We start from the raw sequence: 27,728 nt of genomic DNA, 5'->3' as shown, positions 1-27,728 counted from the left end.
GGTTTGTTTTGGTTGTTTTGGTTGTTCAAACTAGTATGTAACCAAATGAACAATTGTGTAACCAAATAAAAAGTTGTGCGCAATCAACCTGGGAAAGGGCCTCCCTACTTTGATGAGTAAAATAGTGGAATACAGTATTTGACTACTGTTGGTTTTGGAATATTTAAGGATTTAAAAAAAAAAAAATTAAAAAAAATGGAAGTAAAACAAAACGTGCGGCTGAATTTGTGAAGGGGGCTGTGCCTGAGAACCAAGATTTTTTTTTTTAGCCTAAGTTATTTGTTTTATAATCAACTTGTATATGATTCTATAACTATGATATCCTACACTGGACTCCTGTTTTGTAATAAGTCTTCAAACTTGGATATTTGTAGACACTGTGGAGTACCAGACCCAGCTTGGTCTGAGCTTCACAACTTTGTGTGGTTCCTGAATACTCAGCTGGTGGACTTTGAGAACTCCATCTTCTGTTCAGACCTCATTTTGGAGGATCTACCTGGCTTCCCTGTGTTGGTGCTGCACTTCCTTATCCAGATGTCAAGGGTAAGTGTGCAGATTAATTATGACCATCACAATGACTTCTTGTTTTTCCATGACTATTTGATTCTAGATCATCACTCAAAACATCTGTGTGATAACATAATGACACCATGAACACATATTGTCCAAATGGTTGAGTATTTATTTGTTTTGCTATTGTTAATAATGCAGAAAGTACCATAAGGGAGCAGTTCAAAAGTTTAAAGAAGGTGAAACATTAATGAATTAATTATTTCTTGTTTTTGTTTTTAGGGTGGGGATGCATTTGTTGAATTAACTTTTCAGGTTTTGCACAGTTAAAGACAATAAATGATGATCACAGCTCTATAATTGTGATATTTTTACTCAGAAAACGAACCATAACTATCATAGGTAAAACGAGATGAAATACATGAAAGGTCATGCCTGTTCACAACACATTCATGGTGTGTTGGAGTAGCACTATTACTTGTTGTGCTCTTTTGAGAATATTTGTGGAATGGTACTGTGATTTATGATTTTTATCCCCCACCACGAAGTGGAAGGGGGATATAGGAATGGGTGCCATCCGTCCGTCCTTCTGTCACATTTCGTTTCCGGAGCAGATCTTGAAAACCGTACCATATTTCTTCACCAAACTTGGCACATAATGTCATCTCACAGTATTAAATACATTTCCTTTCTTGTTGGTAAGTTCTGCATTGCTTGAGTGTATGTTCCTCCAAAAGTGTCATGAAGACAGTTGTTGCATTCACTGACTAACTTCTTTCAGAAACACAACTCATTACAAATACAACAGTGTAACTGATCTTAAACCTACTCAACTGTATAAACACTATATATTCTTGTCAACCATACTCTGTACTTCACTTGCTTGATAAAGGTGTTAGAACCTACACCGAAACCATCGCTCCTTAATTGTAATAAAGAAGTTGTTCGTCCACATGTCTCATCCTTACTCAATACAAATTCAGTTACAGATTCCATCATTAACTGCAGATGGAAAAACAACACCAGTAATAACTGTTTTTTAGTGCTGCAATAAGGCCATTTACAAAAAGGCCCAGTGAACATAGTTCACAGGAGCTAATGCATTGCACACAACCTGACATGTCATATTGGCGGGGGATGTGAGTATTTCATGCTTGTTTTTTATGAAATCATTTGGTGGATGTCAACATTTTCATTGTTAAGTTAAGAAATGGGGGTATATCTCAAACCCTAAGGTACATTTTATCCTCTTTTTTTTTACTTTTGAACTACTCCATAAGTAACATGTATTGTGGAGCCCTTTTGCATTTATAATGTTTAGCACATATGTGATCCCTTGTGTTCTGCTTACATTGTGGAATAAACTGTGTAAAAGGTAAAGGTACCAGAGGTTATATTTAATAGTAATATGGCATATTTTTGGCATACATGAGAAATCAGTTTCAGAAAGTATGGGCAATATTGTGTAGAGTCTTCACATTTGTAAAACCACAAAGTTTGCAAATAGAATATTTTGTCTTTGTCTGCCTCAAGGACTTTGCTACCAGGTCACTGGTGATGAGCGAAGAGCCTCCACTGGACCAGCTGAAGGTTCAAGACAGAGAAGAAGAAGATCTCACACAGTTTCAGATGAAGCGGACTTGGGAAAGCAGGTTTGATATTATATGTCTGAAAATGTTATGTGCACAACTACATGCTTTATTTGTTGGAACACTTGTTCTATGTTACAAGAAATATATTATTGTAGTTTCCCAAAGTTCTTGCAAAATGATATTCAATTCCATCTTCAGGCCTCTTCCCTAAATAAAGTAATGTATTTTTATTAAAGTAACAGTATACACAATGTTTGAAATTAAGCATGAAAGTCAAAAAAGGGGTATTAGTCATTACCTTGTTTCATGATTGAGGAGGTCTATAGTTTCAAATACTATAGAAGCAAACCTCAAAGCTTGAGGACCACCCCACCCACCCCTTATTTTCTGACACTGATATGGTGTTGGATGAAAAGAATTTTGAATGGAATATAAAGACAAATTCTAAAAAATAGATATCTAAACTGTTTCCAGGCCCCATCCATACATTTTCTTCAACCCTGATGGCCACACCATGACTTTCCTTGGCTACATATAATTTAACATTTTTTAAAAAGAGGATTTTAACTGTAATCTATAAACAATATCTAACCTAACAGATAACTATTTCCAGCCCACACCCTTACATTTTCTTCAACCCTGATGGCCAGACCATGACCTTCCTTGGCTTCAACATTGACCACCGGACTGGGAACATGGTGGACCAGCAGACAGGGAGGGTGCTGGAGAAAAATCTCGTGCCCAAACCACTACAAGAAGCACTGATCAGAAACAGGGTCAACATCAATGAGAACTTTGATCAGATGCAAAGGTAAGTTGAAGTGTGATCTAATGTTCTTTAGATATATAATGTAATGAATGCCATTTGATGTCATCATGGTTAAAGGATAATAAAAGTATCTAGCAATTTTAAAAATTGCTGTTTGATACTTTTTTCAAATATACTTTAATGTGCTTCTTTGACAAATTTCAGACTTGATCGATTGGCTAAGCTGTGCAGTGTGATGCCAGGTGTTGACTTTGTACATGATCCTGATGACACATATGAACTGACAACAGACAATGTCAAGAAGATACTTGCAATTTACATGAGATTTAGGTAAGTATTGATAAGATTTTGTATTTGAATTTAATGACAGATATGTAAAATAATACATGCAAGCTGCATGTTACATGTTATGTAGGTAAATAATGGAAGGTCAATATTCGCTTCTACAGATGTGGAATCCCAGTGATAATCATGGGAGAGACAGGATGTGGGAAGACAAGACTGGTCAAGTTCATGTGTGCCCTACAGTGCATGCCAGGCTCTGACATTGAAAACATGGTCATTATGAAGGTAAAACTATTATGAGACAAGTAAAATAAGGTTATTGGTTCTCACAGTGCTGTGTGGGGATGATTGTTGCTTTGTGGTTAATATGTTGGTTGGTCCTGACAGAGATCCAGTTCATTTTCCCACACTGTGTGAAGGCCATTCTTGGTGTCCCAAGCCATTTTGTAATAGGAACACTGCTGAAAGTGGCACAAAACATTCTCATTCTATATTTTGCATATAATCTGTTCAGAGTTGAAACTTTGTCCAAAGGAAATCTGTTTTGTATTGCAACAATGCTATACAATAATAGACCTTACATTCATTCATACTGATTAGGAAACGTTGAAATTAAGTTACTTGGTTTCATATTTGTCCATTAGTCCTCAATCTTATGCAGTAAATATTTTATATTAATATTGATAACAAATCTGAGAGCAACTTATGTTATGTGGCTGTGCTTGTTGGCATTTTAAGTCGTTGACGACATGTCAAGGGGAGCTACAGTGCTGTGAGACTATTTTCTAGGTACATGGTGGCACAACCTCTGACGACATCATCAAAAAGGTCAAGCATGCGGAACAACTTGCCATTGCTAACAAGGCTAGGAACTCACACATGTACACTGTGCTGTTCTTTGATGAAGCAAACACAACAGAAGCCATTGGACTCATCAAGGAAATAATGTGTGATGGCTGTATTGATGGACAGCCACTGAAACTGTCGGAAAACCTCAAGATTGTGGCTGCCTGCAATCCTTACAGAAAGTATGTTTGAGAATATTTGAAGTTGTTTTATTTAGCAAGTACATCTTTCTTTATTTCCTTCTGTGTATTCTTTACTACAGTGAACGCTCGCTATTGCGCTACCAATGGGGTCCAAATAATTGGTGGGCGTTATAGACGATGAGCCGTTTAACCGAGGCCGAGGCGGGGGAGCGCGCTCGGCAAATCTCAAATCATCAATAGGCCTATGTGTTTATCTCACGTCACGTCAGAATAGTATATATTTTTATGGACCTAGATCTATATCTGTAATATCATTCATTTATTAAATCTGTCATATTTCACAATGTCTGAAATACGTATTCCATTCTAATTTATCATTTTTTATCAATAAATTAAAAAATTATTCACTATTTCCCGCGATGTTATTGAAAATAAAATTCTCGGACACACATTTCGACAACGGGTCCGCATCGAACATGTCAAAGAGCAAAATAAAGACTATTTTAAGCAAATCTTTAAATATATTATACAAAGTGATAAATAAAATCAACAAAAATACATCTAAAAGTAATCAAACTTACATCTAAGTTATTATTTCCATCGTTTCGTGCGATCACGTGTAATGTAAGTCAAATGACATCTTGGCTTTCGTCGCCTTGAATTCTCGGCTCGGACACAACGTTTAATGCAAAAATATATGCATAAAAAATCTTTGTCACAGCTCGTAACCTAGCACGATACATTCGCAAAGTTCCATATTTTTAATATATATAGTGATTTCCTGCTTAAAACGTTCAGAATAACACGATTTAACAAAAAATCTTTCGCTAACTTCTGAAATTTATCAAACACGAGCTTTGTATCACAGCTTGATTGGCTGCCTGAGGTCACGTGCTCAAAATTGACCAATCACGAAACTTGTAGCAGATTTCGGCAAGAAAGCGTCATTAGAAACAAATTTTAATCCAATGAAATCGCTTGTTATAACTACGGGGAAAAAACAGGCGATGTTACGAAAGCGCGATTACGAAATGAATGACCGCCGTGTTGTGACAGCAACTACATGTGTGTGACAGTTTAGCCTTAAATTGGATTGCCCACTAATTAAGAATATAAACTTCACTTGTGGTTCTCTTTTATTGCATGCATGCGCTTCTAAGATCAAAGGATGTATAGTGTGAAAAGTTAACTAGTAGAACAATCGTATTTCCGGGACCTGCCGCGGATGTTTTCAAACAGATTATTAGAACTCCATTCAGCGATAAACCGTTGATTATGCAATGAGAAGCGTTATGTGCAAATAAACAACGAACAACAATACAATCATGTCTGTGTAAAACTCTCAGTATTAAAAGTGTACATAAATTTTGGGAGCCATGCGTTACCGCGCGTAATAACCGAAGTAGCGCTTTATCGAAGAGCGCAATAGCGAGCGATCACTGTATGTACAAACTGTGGCATTGTTTCGAAAACTGATTGTAGAGCCATGACTGACATACAACTATGTTAAAGTGTAGGAATTACGATAGTCATAGCGGTACAATTATTTTGTGAAATGGGTCCCTGTTCCTTCAAATGCTCGTGGCTTTCACCAAACGTCTTTGACCTGCATCACTTCAGGCTTTCCTCCCACATCATGTGATATAACTGGAATACTATTCAAAGCGACATTAAACCCAAATCATTCACTCACTCAGTCTTTCCAATGAAGGGAGAAATATTATGCTATAGCATATCAGAACATTAAACAGTATATGTATGACATTTTTTCAGTGTTTGGTTTATGGTTTGATAGAACCAAAGTCGGCAACAATAAGTAAAACTAAAATGATTTTCATTAATTTCCCCATCTCCTCCATTTTTGTCTGAAACAGTGTACATCAGCCAGTATTAAGGTGTAAGAGACCACAACTATGCCCACAGTGTGCACAAATCTGAAAAGATATCTAGTTTCATCCTACCCAAATTTAATTGTGACCATTGCATGTTTACAAATTTTCAAATATTCATTTCAGGCATTCTGATGAGTTGATTCAGAGACTTGAAAAAGCAGGACTTGGCTATCATGTTGAAGCTGACAAGACAACAGATAAGCTAGGTAAAATCACTATTTTATTGGATGATCTGATCCAGATGAAGAAAAAACTTCATAATGACACAGCAAATAACTCTATAAAAAAGCTCTATTACATCATTGCTATAATTCTTTGTTTTGGTTGTCATCACATTGTAAGCAAATCTTTAGATTTTCAACAGAAGTCCTCTTCACTGTTAACTAACTATAATCAGTTGTACTAGTAATAGCATACAGCTGCCTAGAATCCTTGTACATTTTGTGTGTGCTCATAGAAACACCTAAAGAAATTTGTCCAAGTTTCCTGGCACATTTTTTGATAGTTTGTCATTCCATGGTACTATGTTTGGTGAAAAAGTACAAAGTTGAAATGAAGGACAAAAGTATGCAATGATAGTCAAATATTATGAATAAAGAATGAATGTTACAAATAAAGGTCATTATTTACATTCAAATAAAAAACTAAAAATACAACACAATACCAATGAACAAGTCAAACAAAAGAAAGAACAATATGTACCAAAGAACATCAGTACACAAAAAAGACTCTAAACTGCTAAATGACAACAATCACAATAACGGATGCCAGATGGTTCTGCAATTTGTAAAATATTCTGAGTTTAATCGGCTTGTTCTGCCATGTATATGATAAATGCATGCCATATTATGTCATTCCTCTAGTCCTCTTCTCTGTCAACTACACACAACTAGTTCCCGCAGTAGCACTTGTAGCCTACAGCTCACTTCTTTTCCTGTTTGTGCTAGAGACAAAACCCATACTGGCTGGTTATGAGGAAATTTGGGATGATGGTCACCAACTGTGGTTACCAACTGGGCATGGGGACTCATCTGACAGATACAGATTTCAACCATTGGGAAGATAATATGGACTTATTTGCCTCAAGTTGATTTGAGACAGGTTATTCGTTTGCCAAACCTTTGGAGGAAATTAACTATCTCATGCCAGACTTGTGACCTAAACTTGAAGAAGAAACTGTACCCCTGCCATAACCTACCATAAGTGTAATCTGCAACCTTGGCCCAGCTATGGAACTCAAGCTTTCAACCAGGCCAATGAAAATTTGTACCTAACTCATGATTGCCTTTGGCTGGATTCTCCCACAATTGACGAGGAATATTATAAGCTGCTCCATAGCTCTGACACCAAGCTCAGCTTCCATCTGGCCAGCGTCACTGACTTATCTAGAGCAAATAATCACACGATGGACATCAGTGCTTACATAAACTGGTTCGTTGCTGGAATACACTTTTGTTAAAATGCAGGAGGACCTTCTGGAGCTGTTGTGCTTCAAGCTGTCTCGTTGCCATAGGTGTTTAATAACAAGCTCATCAAGGTTGTGGAAGAGGTCTGCCAGGATATTCCTTAGAGATACAGTACTCTACCTTTTAACTTGGTGGTCAAGGCACACAAGTCGGCCTTTCAGGCCAAGAGACTAAAAGAATCTTACCAAGACAACCCTTTTTGAGAGGCTGTCAAAAAATTTGTTCTGTCTGGGAGAGAATCTTTTGAAGACAGCAGGTGGAAAGATGGACCTTCGCCTCAATAAAATGTCCCTCGATCATTGGCCAGAAACGTAGGGGAAGTGGATACAGAGGAAGTCCGGCGGAAGGTTTGAATCCCCATCTCTGCCAGTCCAAATCCAACCCATTTACACACATCAGATCCTATTGACACTGATTTGGCCTTAGATTCTAAGTTACCAGGCTTCAACCTTACCTCAACTCAAAAGTTGGAAGCAGATCACATCCCACCACTGGTTCCTAAATGTCAAAACAGACAGACACAAGTTCCACTTCCATCAGTGGCCAGACCTTGTGTCCTGGCCAGTACCTCCTGTGCCTGGCATCCATCCTCCTAGCTACAGATAATACCACAGTGGTAGCCTACATTCAGAGACAAGGAGTAACGAGGTCAGCTGGATTGATAACAGAGACTACACTGTTATTTTGCCTTGGCAGACTTGATCAACTGCAGTATATGCAAGCAAGGCATATTCCGGGGAAATTCAACTTCTTGGCAGACAGTCTTTCACCAAAATAAGGGAGGATTCATTCAGAGTTGTTTGATTGGATTTCATCAGTCTGGGACACTCTCCATCTGGATCTCTTTGCAACTTGCCTGAACCCAAACTCCCAGTGTATGTCAGTCCAGTACCAGATATTCAGGCACTTTAGGTGGGTGCCTTATCCATGGATAAGAGGGGGATGTTTGCTTATGCTTTGCCTCCTTAGTCTCTCCTTTACAAGGTTCTTCAGAAGTTGGAACTCACATATAGTCATCCTCATGGCCATGATCTGGTTGAATCAGCTAAGGTTTCTCAAGCTCAGTCTTCAACAATATCTTCTCCGTCAGCCTCAATCGGACATCCTCTCCAACAATCTACTCAGTCTTTATCTTCACGCCTGGAAATTCTGCAGGCTTCCGGCTTCTCCAAGTCTGCATCTACAGCTGTGGCGCAATCTTGGAAACCTTCATCTTCTTCAACAACAGAATGGATAAGTTTTGTCAGTGGAGACAATGACAAGGATTTGGAAATGGGGATATAACTACACCTATGGTGGACTTCCTCCTACACTTGCACCAAGATAACAAATTTCAATTCAATTTCAATTTCAATGGCAACATTGAGGGATTTATGTCGGCTTTGGCCACGGTACTCCAATCTTAGAATACTACTTATCATCAGGAATAATTTCCCCCATATCCCAAATTATCTGCATCTAGTTATCTGATATTTGCAAGAAGTGAGGTTTCTCGCCTTTTGAAAAGATTCTTGGCAACTATATGCTATTACTGAAACAGCTTATTAAGGTTAGTTGACAGTGAAGAAGAATTTATTAAAGTGTGATGACAGCCAAAATGACCCAAAATGGAATGGGTGCTGTCCGTCCATCCTTCCATCCATCCGTCATGTTTTGTTCTGGAGCATAACTCCGAAACTGTATGTTCTGGAGCATAATATTATGAATCTTTGTATATATGAAAATATGTATAAAAAACATGAATTGAAGTGGTACCTTTTGATGTGTTGGTATTTCTGAGTAAAATATTTTTGTGTTTCCTTGTTTTACATCGTGTATAGTGTCTGCATTCTCAGAAACTACTGAAGTAACATGAACGAAACTTTGCAATCTTGTCTAAGTGATACTTAATCAAGCAAATATTGAAATTGCATTCGTTTGAAGCATTTTAAGACAATTCTGTTCCAACAGGCCATGTCCCTATGAGGAGACTTGTGTACCGGGTTCAGCCTCTGCCACAGAGCATGCTGCCTCTTGTTTGGGACTTTGGCCAACTCAACATACACGTGGAAAAACTCTACATCAGACAGATGGTCAACAGATATGTGAGTTGCTTAACACTATCATGCAGGTCCTGTAAGCTCAAATACTTGATATGCTTCTTCCATACCCCTGGGGAATAAGTCTGACATAGGATTCGATGGCCTTGGAGGTCATGGTCACCCAGCGTGAACTATGCCTCAAAAAGGCTTGTGTACACGTTAACTTGAGTATTTATTAATGAAATTTGATGATACTTAGTATACATGATCTCTAAAGCATGGGAAATATAACCATATTCCAGTTACTTCTCAATAACCATTTTCCTGTCACTTATCAATAATTAAACTTAATACCTGTCATATGTCATGGCTTTGTCAAATGTCAAGGTCAATTTGAAGGTGATTGACTCATTCAGAAAGTATTGGCAGTTTGACTTGGAGACTTCATATTAGTAACACCACCTACATTTGCAAAAAGTAATGTTCCTGCATGTAATTCGATGATCTTGAAGGTCAAGGTCACTCAGTGTTATTTGGCATCCAAAAAACTTGTGTACAAATTAACATGAGTATGATTGATTGGAATTAGATGAAACTTAGTATACATTATCTCTAAGGCAGGATCTTGATCGCATCAACTCTTGAGTGACCTTGGTTTAATTATGTAACATTTCATATTTATCATTTTGATTGGTTACTTGTAATCAACCATTTCATATTGGCAGTTGGGGGATTGTCTGTTTGTTGGTAACATTTCAAATTTCATGAAATTTCTGACAATTAAAGAAAAATAAAAGGCTTTTGCAATCAGTTCAGATGAATTCAGAGTAACTAACTCAACACCTGTCATGATAGTGTCAAATGTCAAGGTCACTCTGAAGGTTATTTGCATGTGAAATGACTTGTAAATAGATACACTGAGGAAGTATTGTTAGCATATTATGGAGATTTCATATCTATAACACAACTAATAACTTTGTTATTAAAGTAACTAGAAGCTTGGGACCTTTCTGTAACAAAGTTGTGCTGCATTGGCTATGTGTTTTCTCAAGCCAGAAGTGATTTTATGGAACTGAAAGTGCTGTTAACATTGTTCTTTAAGTAGCTAGAGACATAGGACTTTCTGTTTCAAGGTCGTATTGCATTGGGTATGTATCATATCACCTGATTCGGTGAAGTCATATAAATGGTCTTGATACATGTTTCTGATGGGAAAGTCTTTTGGCATTCAGGAAATGGTGGCAATGGGGCTGTTTCTGTTTTTACATGTAATGCAAACACCTTTCTAGTTTACTCTAGTTATTTCATGTAATCCTTCTAGAATTATTTTTTGTAGCATAGCAGTTGCCATATTGATGTTCAACAAATAGTGCATCCTAATTGGACTGTGAGAACAATAGCAGTGGTCTTGGTGTCGCCAATATCTACATCATGAGTTCAGAAGTGCATAGTAAATTCTTACTCAAGAAGCAGTACATGTATTGGCTTGTTTCAACATTTGGGGCAGTATTGAAAAGGCAGTGATAGATTTGCTTTGCTTTTTGCATGTACAGTTAATGGAAATTAACTCCAGCTGACTGAAATACTCTGTTATGTTATATGAATGTTTGTTTTATGAAAACATCTGAACTTAAAATTTTACTTTGTGAAAGAATTTGAAAAAATCCAGTGAAGATATATTTTGCATTAGCTTTGAAAGCAGATTTGAAAATTTCCATTAATGTATACACAAAGAAAATAGTTAAGCACCCCCCTATTTCTGAACCATGGCAAATGGCAAAAATCATGGCATGGGATGACTGACCACAGGAGCTGGGTGATACCAATGTCATCGGATAGACCAAACATTTGAAAACAAAGTCTCTGCTTGACATGACACGTGAAACAGATCAGTAGGGGGTATAAATGCCACGTGCCCGGATGACACATTCCACCCTACGTCTCATGCCTCCAGTAAGATGTTGGATCTGTTGATGGGCCAACAACAACCACTCCTCATGCAATGCTGCTTCCAATTGGTGTAAATCTTGTACAGGAGGATCTCATGCCTGTATGGGCTGCCCCAGAATATCCCAAACATGTTCAAGGGGGTTCAAACCTGGGCTCATTGCTGGCCAGGGTAGAGTCGTCATTGCATTGGCCCTCATGCATGTGAATGATAAGACCTGGCATTGTCATCCATGTACTGAGGTCGAGTAGCAAGAACGTGGTTGTCAAAATGAGGAACGACGACTGGCCTCAAAACGTCCTGGATGTACTGAGCCCCTGTTAAGTTGCCCCTTATGGTGACCAATCCAACCTGCAATCATGAGAGATACACCCCCAAACCATTACCAAGCCCCGCCGTATGCAACAGTCAATTTAATGTTCCTTCAGGTGTAGGCCGTGTTCCGGTGCCCCCAAACTCTGGTTCTTCCAACAGTCACTTGGAGCAGAAAGCGACTTTCGTCGGACCAATGGATCCGTCTCCAAGTTCTCAGATTCCAGTTCTGTCGCGCAATACACCATGCTAAACGAGCAGCTTTGTGGTGATCTCTTAACAAGGGACACTTTATGACTCGTCTAGCCCTCAGTCCTGCTGCTTTCAGACAGTTCCTGATGGTTCTGGTGCTTAACCGACAATTGGGCAACCATAGCTGTTTCAGACAAATACATGTTAAAAAGGGTTCTCTGCGTATGAGATGAAGAAGGTCCCTGTCTTCCCTGTGTCATCACAGGAGGTCTTCCGGATCTGGGACGGTCCTGTACATCATCGGTCTGAGCATGTTTCTTGACTAAACGACTTACGACAGTGTGATGATACCCCAAATTCCAACAAATGGCATTACAAGACATTTCTGCGTTTTGCATGCGATTATTTGCCATCTTGTGGCGTTTGATAAACGCCTTCATGCCATGGTCACACAATGTCATGGAATAATTGTTTAAAACCGAGCTTAAGAAAGCAATTTTAACGTTTGGATATACTGCTTTTAGAGATACTCGAGGGTAGTATGCTGCACGGGCATACCATGCATGGCATGTGAGCTTTCGTCATGCATGATTGATTACATCATCACGAGAAAACATAATTCTTTCCGTAATTATATCTTTCATGACTGTTACAAATATTGGGACAAAACAATAATGATTAATTAGGGTGTGCTTAACTTTTTTCTTTGTGTATAATTTATAGAGTCCCATACACATATACATTTTCATGAAACTTATACTATAAACGCAAAAAAATATTTTGTTAAACTTTTCAAGAAGACTCAACATTCAAAGAGCACCTGTTGTTAAGATGACAGAAATTTTCTTGTCACAAAACAAGCAATACTTTACAATACACTGTACCGGTATGTTATTCAGGCAGCAAGAGAGAAAATTCCAGGGAGGAATTCAGGTCATGCCTGTAACTTATACTCAAATCGCCCCTCCGTTCACACTGCTTTTGCAACAGATTGTTCAACAAGAATAACATTTACATTTTTGTCATCACCTCTTCAACTACAAGGCATATGGAGCTGAAACTTTGGATAAATGATCCTAGCTGATCTTACTTTAAACCCGGCCATGATGGCCATATTGGAAATGTCATATTATGAAAATGACAGTTACTGCATGTATTATTATGACATTATATATTCAGCGATAAGGTATTATGCTGTATACCATATGTTTTTTGGCATAATTTCATATTGGATCTTGCTATGACCTTTGACCTTCACATACCTCCGTTTCTTTAATGTTATTACATTTTTTACATCTCCTCTGAAACTGTGGAGCTGAAACTTTGTATGAATGATCCCAACAATAGTGTCTCCATGTCAACTATGGTTTTCTTGGAATTCTGACAGCTGTCGCCTGTGAATTTGTAAGGTTAAACTTTGCATGTATCGTTAACAATTCTAACACATAAAAATGTTTTTCAATTTTCTGTCAAAGGTCAAGGTTCTCTTTGAGTCTTCTGTGCAACATGGTTGTATCTGTTGCATATATTCTTGTACAATCCTCAGACATGGTGATATGTGGATCTTGGAAAGTTGTCTTCATTATAAGCTTAAGTTTCCGGAAGTAGTGTTTTTGGACTAACAATGCATTTAGCTATTTTAAGATTTTATAATTTTTTAGGAGATGGCATCTACATCTCTAAACCTGAAAAGTGATGATGAAGCTGATGCAGTTTTTGTGTATGACTGCACACAAAATTCTGAACCAGTTTTAAGCATGACTTTAATTTTGTGCCCATGACATGTAGTTTATCGAACATTCTTTTTGGCAGGTACGAAATGGCGAGATTCCTAATTACCCTGGACTTGTTGAGGTTATCAGCCGGATCCTTATAGCCTCTCAAGAATTTATGAGAAAACAACAGGTTAAGTTCTTCCCCAACTTTTTATGGGCTAAAAGTGGCTTCAAGAAGGGGCTACATGATATGATTGTCTGATATCAAGAACCATCACACTTTGATCAACCATGATCTCATTAGACATGTCATACCTCATTGTTGATACCGGTACATCTCATGTATGCCCTGGGGATTTACTTATTGTGAAATAGTCATAGGTTGGGATCTGATTGTTAGATCATTAGGTCTGGGTAGTGTGCTTTTTAATAAACAATTGGAAAAGCTACAATGATTAGAGAAAAAAAATCTTTTTAGATGGTATATATACAAGGTTTAGAGATGGAAATTGTGTCAATTTAATTTTAGTGTGTATTGTGTAGTGCAATTTTCTGCAAAAGTATTTTTAGTATTTTTGCAGATTTAGACACTTAGTGGAAATTCAATTACTTGTTTAATTTTGTTAATACTTTTCCTAATGTTTGAATAGCAATGTTGACAGCAACTTTTGTGAAGTGGCTGTTTACATCTTAAACTGTCACCTCATATCTAGAACTACAGTGCTATGGCACTATGTTTGCATAATTTTAATTTTTATACCTATGTTGATAAAACAATTATTACATCTAGTTAAACTGTTTCTTAGACATCATTTCTGAAACCAGTACTTATGTCTATAGTGGTGAAATTGTGACTGCATGATCCCAGCAATGGTATCTTAAATAAATCAGTTATTCTATCACTTTTGCATGTGTGTACAGTATATAATAAGATATTGTCACTATTTTTTTCATAAAATATCCAAGAAGGTAGCAATGGGGTTGGCATACCTATGAAGGCTTTTGACTACTACACAAGTCTACAATGTGTAATCATATAAAATCTTGCTTGTAAAATGAATATGTGTTTAAAAAAGTTGTTAAAAATCTACACTTCAAGTCAAAGATCTAAAGACAATGTAGGCAAGTTACTGGTCCACTTTTGCATGTAATTCACACTATTCTAACTATCATGTATGACTTTCTCTTATGCTGAAATTGTCATATCATTTTCACTGAAGGATGAGTGCAGCTTTGTGAGTCTTCGTGATGTTGATCGTACCCTGAGTGTCATGGCCTGGTTTTACCAGCAGTCCCAGGAGAATGGAACACTGTTTAAGATGATTGATGAACAGCTGTGTCCAGAGCAGATCTCTGATGATGACGATGATGATGATGATGAAGATGAAGAAGAGGAGGGGGAAGACATCCATGAAGTGGAAGCTGATGACTTATGGAGTATGGATGATGAGATGTGTTTCACTGATGGACAGATATCTCAGAAAGTGGTAATGAAACAGTTGTTGAATTCATAAACCTACTGCCACTTTTGATCATAGTATTGTAGGTATCTTGCTTTCTCATAGTATCCACGTGAGAGCGGCTACTTTCAAGTGAGACCTGCTGAGAAGTTTTACAGTTGAATTGTATACTCACACGCAAAAGAAACGCAAGTCGAGTATGCAGTATACATGTTATTTATTTTTAACAGTATTAAAGACAAGAAATACTGATAGGGCAAGAATGACAAAAATCTGACTGAAGACAGTTTAATGGATTAAAAGGCAGATGACATAATTGTTTTTTTCACAGTTTCGGGTCAATACCCAAAATGTCAGTTGTAATAGGCGCCCTCTAAAGCCTGTAAAAGGCGCCCAGTGACAGTAGACTTATAGAGATAGTTGACAAAAGGTCAGATGTTATACTGCGGTATTTTGCGTTGTGTTCTCCTCTCCCTGTGCAGTATTCTTTTGTCTCTACGTTCTAGGAGGCTTCTGACCGGGTTACCAATTCTAATTATAAAGAAAACACAAAGAATGAAGTTGGATTTAAAGTTTATTTAACAAACAAAAAAAACAACAGGGGCAAAATCCTTCTCTTATCTATACCCTACGTAATTTTCCCCCTTCCTTACCTACGTAAACCTGTTCAACCTTATAACTTAAACTTGTACTCTTAACCACCTGTCTAACTTAACTCCCAAAAGTAAAACGTCTATAAAACAAACCTATTCAATCCCTACTCTACTTTTCCCCCACCCATACATCTTAATCTAATACCTCAACGAAAGCCCTAAAATAATAATGAATGATCCTGGTTCAGGACGCGGGAGTCGACCGTGCTTACCAGATACTGGTGAGTGACGACTGACGATTCCCTACCCAGTGTAGGCTTATAAAGCCAACATGCGGACCATGTGACCAGGAAAACGGACACAACCAATGAACACGCTCCTTACATTTCGGCTCTCCAAATCATGGCTTCCGCCTAGCCGAGCATGCAAGAAGCGTGTCATCGTCACGTCTTCCGAGCCACTACGCCCGCGTGGGCATAAGCTTCTACGCAAGGACTACAAAGATAGGTACTACGTCAGCCGTTCAACTCACCCTTAAACTAACCCACCCACTACGTTCTTAAATACATATATTTACCCACAATAATCCCCGGTCGACCACACAGTTAACACCTGGTGTGACCACCATTAGCATTGATCACTGCCACACATCTCCTGTACATTGAGTGGATCAGACGATTTGTGAAGGCATTAGGGATCCTCCTGCGCACATCCAGAGCAGCTGTAGGTAGTTCATCGGCAGTTGTAGGGACTGGGCGCACATTGTGCAGACACCTTTGAACCTCATCCCACAAGTGTTCGATGGGGTTCAGGTCAGGGCTGAAGGCTGGCCACGGTAGAACACTGATGTTGTGTTGTTGCAGAAAGTCCATGGTAGCTCTGGCAACATGGGGACGAGCGTTGTCCTGCTGGAAAATGTGTTGTTGATGTTGAGCAAAAAATGGAACAATGTGGAGTCTGATCACTTGGTTGTTATACTGCTGAGCAGTGACGCTGTGTCTCCGACCTTGACCAACATTCAGAAAGCACATGGGTCCAAGTCTCGCATTAAGTCCAATCCCTGCCCATACCATGATGCTAGGTCCACCCCATAGATCCCTTTCCACAACGTTTCTGTCAGTGAAACGATCACCTCGCCGCCGCCAAATTCTGACGCTTCCGTCTGCATGGGAGACACAAAAGCGACTTTCATCATAGAAGATGACACGCCTCCACTCACGATGACGCAATTGTCACAATTGTGATGACCCTGTGCCCACTGAAGTCGTGCTTGTCGATGCCGTGGTTGGAGAACAGGACGACGTGCTGGTCGGGAACATCTGAGGTTGTTGGAACGGAGACGTCGGATCACAGTGTCCCAGCTAATGTGTCGATTATGTGTTCCTATGGTCTGTCGAAAACTTTCACTTCCAGTTAGGAACGGATGTCGCTGGTGTTGACGGGTAATCTGCCAATCTTGTCGAGGTGTGGTGACCCTAGGACAATCGCTCTGAGGAAGGTCATTTGTGGTCTGTGTAGCATTGTATCGATGCAGGAGACGGTAAATTGTGGTAATGTTAACATTGAAATGACGGGCAACATCTTGGATAGACTCTCCAGCTTCCAAACATCAGATAGTCTGGTTTCTCTGAATTTGAGTTAGGTGTGGCATTGTTGACCAAGGAGTGGTAGGTCCAAGAATTGGCCACAGTTTTATACCAACTACAGTTCGTGACACTTCGTGCATTTTCGATTTCGCGAGAAATGGGTGCATGATACCCACATATTCATTGAAATGGTGTGTTTTGGTGATTCATTTTTTATGTTGCGTTTTTACTCGGGGCTTCCAAAATGCAACCAAAAATATTGATAACACCATCAGGCTTCACTACATGCCTTCACTACACACCATATCAATTTATGGTTCCGTGTTTGTTATCTATTTGCTTAAAACCACTTGCGTTCCTTTTGCGTGTGAGTATATAAACAGCCTTTTATCATGTATCTAATGTTGATTTTAGACTGGTGAAAAGTCACAATCTCTTTCACATGAAAATTCCATGACCATGATGTGAATTGAACATGTTTACACCACTGTTTTCTTTCATGTCATGAAGTTAGTTGGTCTTGCCCACTGTCATTAGATTCATTTTTTATTACGACTATTGTATTGTTACACTATGAGGAATCAGTATGCTGTGTCCGAGTGGGGTATTCATGCTAACCTGTGGCATGATATCTCAGTGGGCTTGCACTATAAATGTTAAGCCTCATTTCACATCATCTCACCTTGTTCTTTCAGGTATTTCTTGCATTTAGACAGTTTAAAACACTTCTCCTCAGTTTTGTTTGAAAATTTAAAACCTTCAGCATTAGGTTTTACTTTATCAACTGAAACCTTGGAGTCATGTTTTAACTATAAGTGAAAAATATTGTCAGCAATAATTGAAAACTCTTTTATTCCAATCATACCATAGTTAACACACTCGCAAAGTATACATTTTATGTATGGAAATATATTTGGTTGATATTGTTATATAATGTTTGTGATCTTTTATTCCTTATCATTTCTTTCCAGCCGGATGATCTCACAAAATCCCTTGTATTGGCACTCAGTGTGTGTTACCGAGCATCGTTGAGGAGTCGAGCTGAATATGATGCTTATATTGTGAGGTCTTTTTGGGGACCATGCTTGCTCCAAGGGGGCTCTGAACAGTTTCTCAACATCATTGACAGGTATCTAAGTCATGTATTATCTCAAATTATTTTAGCTCATCTGGCTGACTGAAAGTCAAGTGATCTTGTGTTGTGGCCTGTTTGTCCATCATGCATCGTGCGTCCTGCATTGTCTGTGATAAACATCTTCTCCTCAGAAAGCACTGGGCCAGTGAAGCTGTGATAAACATCTTCTCCTCAGAAAGCACTGGGCCAGTGAAGCTGTGATAAACATCTTCTCCTCAGAAAGCACTGGGCCAGTGAAGCTGTGATAAACATCTTCTCCTCAGAAAGCACTGGGCCAGTGAAGCTGTGATAAACATCTTCTCCTCAGAAAGCACTGGGCCAGTGAAGCTGTGATAAACATCTTCTCCTCAGAAAGCACTGGGCCAGTGAAGCTGCTACCAATAGCCATTATGAGCCTTATTAGCAATTATTACTTTGCAGAATGTAATGAAATTTGGTAAATAGGTAGTATTTTTGTGTCTATAGTGCATACATTTGTTTTTATAAAAACACAACAGCTGTGTAGAGGTTGCGGGTGCGTAATACGTACATGCCACAATAAGTTTTGATATTTTTTCCCCAATGCAGAGACATTTCCGTAAAGTATGCAATTTGATCCTGTTATTACATTATCTGGTAAGAAGAAAACATGTTCATTGTAAAAATGGAATTATGTTTGTAATCTATTTTAGTCATTGTATTAAAAATGTATTTCAATATCGTTCAAAATTTTTAAGTGGCATGTAGAAGTTGGTATGATTAACAAGGGAGATAGTTATATGCATGTGCAATTTCTTTATTAAAATGAATGCAATGTTTCAATGCAGATACTAAACCGTTATCAAGCAATTAGAGTACAGAAATTTGAAGTTGGAAAGTTATATACATGTGGATGATTGATGTTTATACCAAGTTGAATGATGATAGATTGATGTTGACACATCAATTAAGGTTGAAGTATGAAGTCCAGAATTGTTAACATTAGTTTTGGCAACGTCATGTTTGGGTCGATCGGCAGATTACACCAACCATTATTTAAACCAACCACAGTGATTAATGCTATTGATGCCTTGAAACGAACAGAAGCAGTTAACAGAGAATGGAGACATATATAAAAAATACCATACTTTGACCAGTTAAAGGTAGTATTAAATGTCGAGATAGAGTTTTCATGATCGAAATAACAAGACTGCAGAATACATAAAAAATATCCAGCAATAGCAACCAGCTGTACTAAAGGGCTAAGGCTATGGTTATTATTATTTTTAATATAGTTATAGTAAGAGCTGCAACCAAAATGATACACTATTGGAATTTATCATATAATGGGTAGGTTTCTCGGCAGGATAAAGCCAACGATATCCGTTGGGGTCATATGCGGATAGAGATGCAAATATCAACGGTCAAGTAGGGACTACTTTCACTGTTTATAAACAAACATGGCGTCGTCCTCCGTCCTCGTCATTCGGCGATCGAGTCAGAATTAACCATGGGGAATCTGGATAAACCACAGGGATAATTGCTATCATTATCAAAAGAACAGTCTAATAGACTGAAAATCAGTGTCTAACTGTGACGTAGCTAAGGCATTTTATAAGTTTTGGCAACTTTGGAGATATAAATTTGAAACAATTTTGGAGGGCAGGAGGCCTGGCCAAGCGGGATCAGTAGCCATATCTGTGCTTGTAGACCTCTGCAGCTTGAAACCTTCTCAACAAATTAAAATGGTTGGATTTGGCTGAAATATGTTTGAATTGTTACCTTGTTTCGTTTTGTCGCTGTGTGTATATCTGACTACACTTAACGTTATGACAGGACAGACAGACTGTAAACAACGTCTGACCGTGGCCATGACGTCACATAGACAAGGGTTAGAGTAACTTCCCTTTGACAAAGGGCAGTTACTCTAGCTGACAGACCGATGGATTGCCGGGAAACAACAATTGTTGTTATGCGTATATGTTGCTTCGCTAAATACAATGTTGATTCCTAATACAGGATATTTACCATCCCCAAACACACTCGCGTGATAACCTCTATATATTATTCCTGATAAAATTATAGTTTCAGATACAATTCTTCTTATCATCGCATCAAAATTCTTTGAAGTTGTATTATTGTTTTTTTAACTAAATCAGTGATATGTGGGAAGAAATTAGAAAATACAATTTAAATGATATATCATCATGGCTAGTGATGTTTTATCTCAAATTTCTCAAGTTTCTGTGCAGAGGGGTGAATCCCCAAGAGGGATGTGTGCACTAAATTCAAGAAAATACATTTTTGTAAGGGCTCAACAGATAGTTGTTTCATTTTTGGCAATATTTTAAATTTTGACCTTGATTTGACCTTTGCACTTCAACAAAATTAAAAGCTGAAACATCTTATGGTCTTTACTATATTTTATACAGATGAAACAAGTTAAGGATAATCAAAGATGTATTTAGTGGTACATTACTAGTATGTTCTTTTCAGATCTAAAATTGCCTTTCTGTGTCTCTATATATAAGATGGTCACTAGAGGAGAAGAATGTTACGAATGTTGCCTTTAATCTGTTTAAGATCCACCAATATCATTAACAATTTTAAAAATTTAACTTTGTTCGATGTTTCAACTATTTATTGGACAGAACTCAAATTCGGTGGTGACATGAAGATAGCAAGTTTAAAAAAATATTTATTTGAAAGAACTTCTTTCTGATGCATAGGCTTTTTCAAATAGTGTTTTGAAGGAATCTATTATGCAAAATGAAGTTAGTCTGTTGCTGTGCTGGTAGGATATATGGTAAATCAAACTTAAAGATAAAGTACTAAAAGATTGTTTAAAATTGGTTTGAAAGAGTTTGGAATTTGGGCATAATATCAACATACTGTCACATTTTTAGCAGTTCTGGGAAACTGACTGCTTTTAGTTTTTGTTGGAATTTGACTGCTGCCATGGCTGGAGATTTTTAGCTGAAAGGAAAGTGATCTTTAGTCATGACTTTCACCATCCTCCATCATAAACAACTATGGGACCTATTAAACTGAAACTTCACATACTTATTCCTGCCAATAATGACAACCCAATTTGTTCAAGAGGAAGCAATTTGTTTTATTCCTGCGAATTCTCTACCTCTATTACATCTTTGCCATAAATCCTGTATTTTAGCTTCAATCACACTAACTAAAGTTTTCAGATTTTCAACAGACATCCTCTTCTCTGTCAATCACACAATTAGTTGTTCCCCATATAGCACAATAGCAACCCAAGCTATGACGTGCATAATGGCGGGAATCCCACTTCTTTTCTGTGTGTGCTAAAGTCAACACCTATTTTTACTGCAAGCACTCCGCGGCAACCCAGTCGACGGTCCAGACGACCATTAATACATTGTACGGTCACCGCACGGTCTCCACAGTAACCCAGACGAACGTTAAGACACCATAAGGTCACCACAAAGACTCCAAGGTAAACCTCCCAACCGTCCAGCCGATCGGCCTACTGTTTGATCATCATACCCAAGCCATTAGCATGGACCACATGGGATCACCAGCCGACCGAGACGAGGATTACCGTACTTACCAACTGCCAACTAATACTAGCAGAGATTCATTTAAGAGCTGTTTCCAGCCAAACCAAGAGGCTGATAATGTCACAACCAATTTCTGCTCCCAAAACATTCAACGGCAAATTGGGACATGTCAAAGATGAAGTCAGACAAGATGCAACGGAACGATTCCAAACATCAACTATCAGCCTAGCTGCCAAGGCACATGGATCTTCCCATCCACAGAAACGTCCCTGGGATCAGAAGGAAGAAGAAAATGCCCCCTCTGGGTAGGATTCGTTCCAACCGTGTCGGTACGACAAGCATCGGTCTTCTCAGGAATCTTTTCGTCAGTCCGACTACAAGAAACGAGGATCCTATCGCCAGGGCAGATCGGGGGGAGAGATGAATGCAGATTCTGACTTCCTTGCTACCCATTCCAACGTTATATACCTTTTTGACTTGTTATGTCTATGGATCATTAATAATGCTGAAAATTGGAAGCAGATTACACCCTACTGCTGGATCCTAGATGTTGAAAACCCAAGCTACAAAAGAGGCATGCCATTTGGAGACTAGCGGAGACCAATAAGATGAAAGGTTTTATTCTCCGATATTCTTAGTTCCAAAGAAGAATATGACCGATATGAGAATGAGAATTGACCTAAAGACCCTCAACTGGGTCATTGTTCACAACACCGGACCAGTCGTCAATTTTTTCATGGTGATCAACTTGCCCCAATACCGCCAACATCACAGTTCCTACTCAGAACTCTGAAACACCACTGGTCTGTCAACCACAGGGTTCACAGAGGATTGCCTGTGTATGGAGCTTGAACCTAGTCGACTCAGCATACAGGATAACAGTTTACTGCACAGGAAGAATTACATGTCATGTGTCAAGACTGACTGTAAACTTCTATCTGTTGTGTTATTTGCACTTTTAACGGAATCTTACGAGCCCATGGCTAAGGCCAACTCCCATATCCAGAAAAGCATCCTTCCTCCAAACAAAAGCATCCTTCCTCCAAACCATGGCAACAGCAGCAAGAGTTTCAGAACTCCATGCTATGGACTATTCTAGTCTCACCCATAATCCACATTGGACTTTAATCACTCTACATCGCTCCCAGATATTGTAGCCAAAGGGGGTGGCAGGATATGACACCAGCAGAGGATGAGTACACCTTTGATTATCCTAACTATTAGGTGTAGGATGGATTAGAAGCACCTTGAATACAAACTGCCTCCAGTGATCGGACATGACGTTCTCACCGGAAGTTATGTCATAACCGAAATGAGATCAAAACCGGAAGTGACGTCAGCACCGGAAATAGCAGTCAGGATTAGAATCAGTGATAATGGTTTCCAGAAGAGGATTACTGTCAATTACACAGGGAGTTACTAGAGGCAGATCCCACTGGGTCCCTCTTGTATATTCTGGCTAAGATGTAATAGAGGTAGAGAATTCGCAAGAATTATCAAACAATAGTTATCATTGTTAATAATTCTAAGAATACTACCCATACCTCTATTACATCCAAAATACTCCCACCTACCTCCCCAATTCAGCTACCTCTAGTGGTTAGATGTGGGGAAAAAAGTGAGATTCCCGTCGTAACGCACATCATAGCTTGGGTTGCTATTGTGCTATATGAAAAACAACTAATTGTGTGATTGACAGTAAAGAGGATGTCTGTTGAAAATCTGAAAACTTTAGTGACTGAAGCCAAAATACAGGATTTATGGCAAAGATGTAATAGAGGTAGTATTCATAGAATTGTTAACAATGATAACTATTGTTCAGCTTCCTCCATTTCTTTTTGTCTGTTTGTTTAGGTTGCTTGATTTTTATATGGATTCCATGGCAGTCATATAGAAAATGCTATTTATGGCCATTACTCTCCCATGTTTGTGCCAAATGAAATGTGGTACATGTGTAGTTAGTAATTGGGTTCAACTATGTTTTAATTATATAAAATTTTGACATATAGGTTTAGGGAACTGAAGTTTGGCATGCATGTTTCTCCTTTTGACTACATCAAATGTCAATTCTACCATGATGCTGAAAAATGCCTGATTCTAATTAGTTACAGTCAAGTATATCATTCCATTTGACACCAAAAAATCAAAATGCTGTTTCCCCTTAAAACATTGGATATGAAAACATTGATTCATGGACAATATCAATATATATTGTAACCTTAGGTTCCGGGTACTTTAACCTTCTACCTATGGTCACTTGTACTTATCAACTATACTCCTTGGTTCTAGGGATGATGTAGCACTCTCAAAATCACAAGTCAGATGGTTTGCTCCAGTCCTTTTTATTTATGATAGAATTAATCATAAATATGCACACATGGTCCTCAGATAAGTTCTTGTTGTTGCCTGATATAAATACAACACATACCTAGATGATGCTTTGAAAGGCCTGATGTTTTTTCTGTTGAACGTTTAACTCTGTTTCATTTCTGACTCGGGATCCCAAAACCACAGTGAACCTTTCTATTCAGCTGTATGCTCCCGACTCCCCGCACCACTCTCGGACAACTAACAAAATACTATCGATGATAATTTTAGCTCCTCCCTCCAAAATCACATTTGACATCATGAGAAATGATTCATAATGGTCATTCCCCAATTTCCATAGTAATTAGTTTAACCATCAAGCCCTACGGACTTAACAATTAGATTACCTCCCTAAGGTCATTGGTCAACTCGGACATACTCATATAATCAAATACCATCAATTACTCTGCCAGACTGGAAGGCACCGAAAAGATACTTAATCCTGTTATTTTGACATTATAATCAAGCAGTAATACTCAGAAATATTTGATCACCACAAGACTAACAATTTTGTTCCATCCATTTATCTCCCGTCTGACATTTTTATTGCAAGACCAATTCTACTAATTCATTGTACTAATGAAAGGTAAACTCTATCACTTAAGAGAAGCAAAACCAATCATCACTTGCCCTAGGGGTGATGCCCTCATCCTGCACAATCACTTCTCTCATATGCGTCTATATTTTACCCAAAAGCTTAGTTTAGTAAAGTACATTTTAAATAAATACCAAAAACCCTTTTTCTAAAATACCCTGGTTATACATGCCCTTCCTGTTGTAGAGCATGTCCCATGCGATTGACCAATGATAATAAAATATAAGATGTAAATACAATAGTACAATATCAATATGTAACAACTTGTGTGTGTATGCATCTGAGGACCAGGTAAATCAATACAATGAAATTTTACAAGGTAATGTCTCAGATAGGATCTGTCTTGGGTTGTACCTATCTGAGATTAATAGCATGTGAAGGCTTATAAAGGCATAATGAAATTATTCTTCTTTGTAAAATTTTCGCTTTTTTTTTTTTTTAGTAAATGCAGATTGGTAAATAAAAACATTTCTTAACGTTTTGATTTTATATATATATATATATATATATATATATATATATATATATATATATATATATATATATATATATGTGAGCATTTTTCTTCAGGCAAAAAAATCACAATAGTATCATATCTCCATATCAAATAATCAAAAATGTCCTGGAAGTTTATAAAGAAATGATTCTCTCCATCATCTTATAGAATGAGGTTGCTCATTCCTACATGTATGACAGCGAAAACGTTGAGTCTGATGTCCAAAAGAGTTAATTGTCCCAAATTCAGTCATTTGTAAATCAAATAGGAAATTACTTTAAATTCATGCATTACACTCCATGAAGTCCTCTTTAACTGAAGATTACAACAGTTTGTTCTTATAATTTCTCAAGTAAATGTTGAAATTTAGCTTCAGCATCTATACTCAGTAAACAAACAACATCTCACCTGACTCAACAATCACAATAGTTTGTTTTTTTGTTTTTTTTCAACATCAAAACAACATCAACTTATCGTAAAGTCACTGGACATGCACCTATATAGAATATTGTCAAGTGATCGCATTGATCGCACGTGCAATCTATCAACAAATATTCAAGTCATCAAACATGCAACAACATACATATTCCTAATGGTAAAACTCTTCACAAGTGTTTTGTAGAACACATCTGCATCTACCAATACAGTATATGTTTTCAAACATCAATGAACTCCTGCGATGCAATGCAATGCACCATATACAACATACTGGTAACATACAACAGATAGATTTTCTCTCATGAAATTCAACATATGTTTTTCTCATATGGTAGTTGTACCCATTCATATATATTATAAATAAATGCATATAGGTCAGCACAAAAGCATAAAACATGTAGTAAAAGTAACATCTTGAATACAGTATAACATCAACATTTATACAAGAGGACACTAGTATGTCTGAGATCACTTAAATTTCTAAAACTGTGACATTTCAATGCTCTCCTTATTTTGATAGAGTCCACCTTAAATGTCGGAAAGGTATCAACTCAGGTAATAGTACATTTTCTAACAACTTATATAATCCTGTGCTCAACTGATTAATCTTCCTTTCAACCATAGTAGCAAAATGTAACTCCTTTGCAACAAGTTGTATCCAATGTGCATACATGGCCTGAAACCATCGTATCTTACCAACCTCTACATTTATCAGTTCAGTCAATTCATTATGATTTGCAATTATACCTTGCTTCAAACTGTCCATTCTGTCATTGGCCTTAGACATGTACGAACCCATGTAATCCTGTGACACATTAAAAGCTGCTTCTTCCGCTCTCATTCAATTTGATAAGATATTGATATGTTGTCGTATTATGTTCACGCCACTGTCACGGCGGTACCAAATAAATTATGTGAGAATTCACCAGTAAAAGGTTATAAAGCTCTCTTAGAGCGAGTCTGAGAACCAACAATTTGACCTTGAAGAATAATATTTCTGATCAAAGTAACCCCTTCTAACATGTCTATGAAAGTTTCGTCATGTATGCGATAAGTAAAATTCAATATAGCCATCATATTCTCATCACAGGACGTATAATTCACCTGAAGACTAATATTCCCTCACGTATCTCTAAGCAGAATTGGATAGTTAGAGATCTTGGGCAATTCAGTAGTGAATATATGATACCATGTCTGTTCGTATGTTAAGTCGTCCCATATATCTGAAGGTATTACCCCAGAGATAAATATCCGGAATGCATGTCGTCAATGGTTTCCACATCATGAGTAGTGTCATCATAGCTTTAAGTGCGAAGCCTAAGGGTCCTTTATAACACAAATATCCAAGTAATCTCTCAGATTTTAGATCTGATCTCAGTTCCTACTCTGTTATCCCAATGAAGCCATATCTTCCCTAAGTGAAAAACAATAAACAACAATCCCAATTGATCGTCACCAATGTACCATACAACATATTACTCTCTCTCATAAATAATGTCTACCAACATTAAGTAAACCACAGAACACAGCGCTTATGTTCATACAGTTCATGTGTCAATAATATGCTGTACTTGTGGGTCAGTTGAATATTTTTAAGTTAAACGGCCTTGTTTTAAACAACTTCTGATTTCTTACATCTTCAATCCCAGTAATATATAACCGTATGTCCCCTTTTCACTCCTATCATTGTGTCTGTGTCAGCATCATAACTCATGAAAAAATTAAAAAAACCTCTTTAATATTCCGTCTGTACTCTCTTCAAACATTTCCTCTCCTCAACAGGAGGTATGTATTACAACAGCCTTCTGACTAGGCAAAACTCTTCTGTACAAATATGATTGGCCAATCATCTACACACCACGACCGATTTATA

The 27,728-nt window shown here is 37.8% G+C and overlaps 1 protein-coding gene across 1 annotated transcript in view; it reads left to right on the top strand.

The window, feature by feature from the left end:
• Positions 1 to 27,728, top strand: part of LOC124137117 (E3 ubiquitin-protein ligase rnf213-alpha-like) — a 389,816-nt gene that overhangs the window by 217,935 nt on the left and 144,153 nt on the right. The window contains exons 33-43 of the mRNA XM_048383821.1: positions 375 to 543; positions 2,044 to 2,162; positions 2,716 to 2,913; positions 3,076 to 3,201; positions 3,321 to 3,441; positions 3,946 to 4,184; positions 6,161 to 6,243; positions 9,454 to 9,587; positions 13,789 to 13,881; positions 14,912 to 15,178; positions 18,302 to 18,459. Of these exons, the coding sequence (XP_048239778.1) occupies positions 375 to 543; positions 2,044 to 2,162; positions 2,716 to 2,913; positions 3,076 to 3,201; positions 3,321 to 3,441; positions 3,946 to 4,184; positions 6,161 to 6,243; positions 9,454 to 9,587; positions 13,789 to 13,881; positions 14,912 to 15,178; positions 18,302 to 18,459 (1,707 nt within the window). The remainder of the gene's footprint in view (positions 1 to 374; positions 544 to 2,043; positions 2,163 to 2,715; positions 2,914 to 3,075; positions 3,202 to 3,320; positions 3,442 to 3,945; positions 4,185 to 6,160; positions 6,244 to 9,453; positions 9,588 to 13,788; positions 13,882 to 14,911; positions 15,179 to 18,301; positions 18,460 to 27,728) is intronic.

This window comes from Haliotis rufescens, unplaced genomic scaffold (assembly GCF_023055435.1).
Source record: "Haliotis rufescens isolate VD_foot unplaced genomic scaffold, xgHalRufe1.0.p SCAF_5, whole genome shotgun sequence".
NCBI lineage: Eukaryota > Metazoa > Mollusca > Gastropoda > Lepetellida > Haliotidae > Haliotis > Haliotis rufescens.
This window is presented reverse-complemented; position numbering and strand designations above follow the sequence as displayed.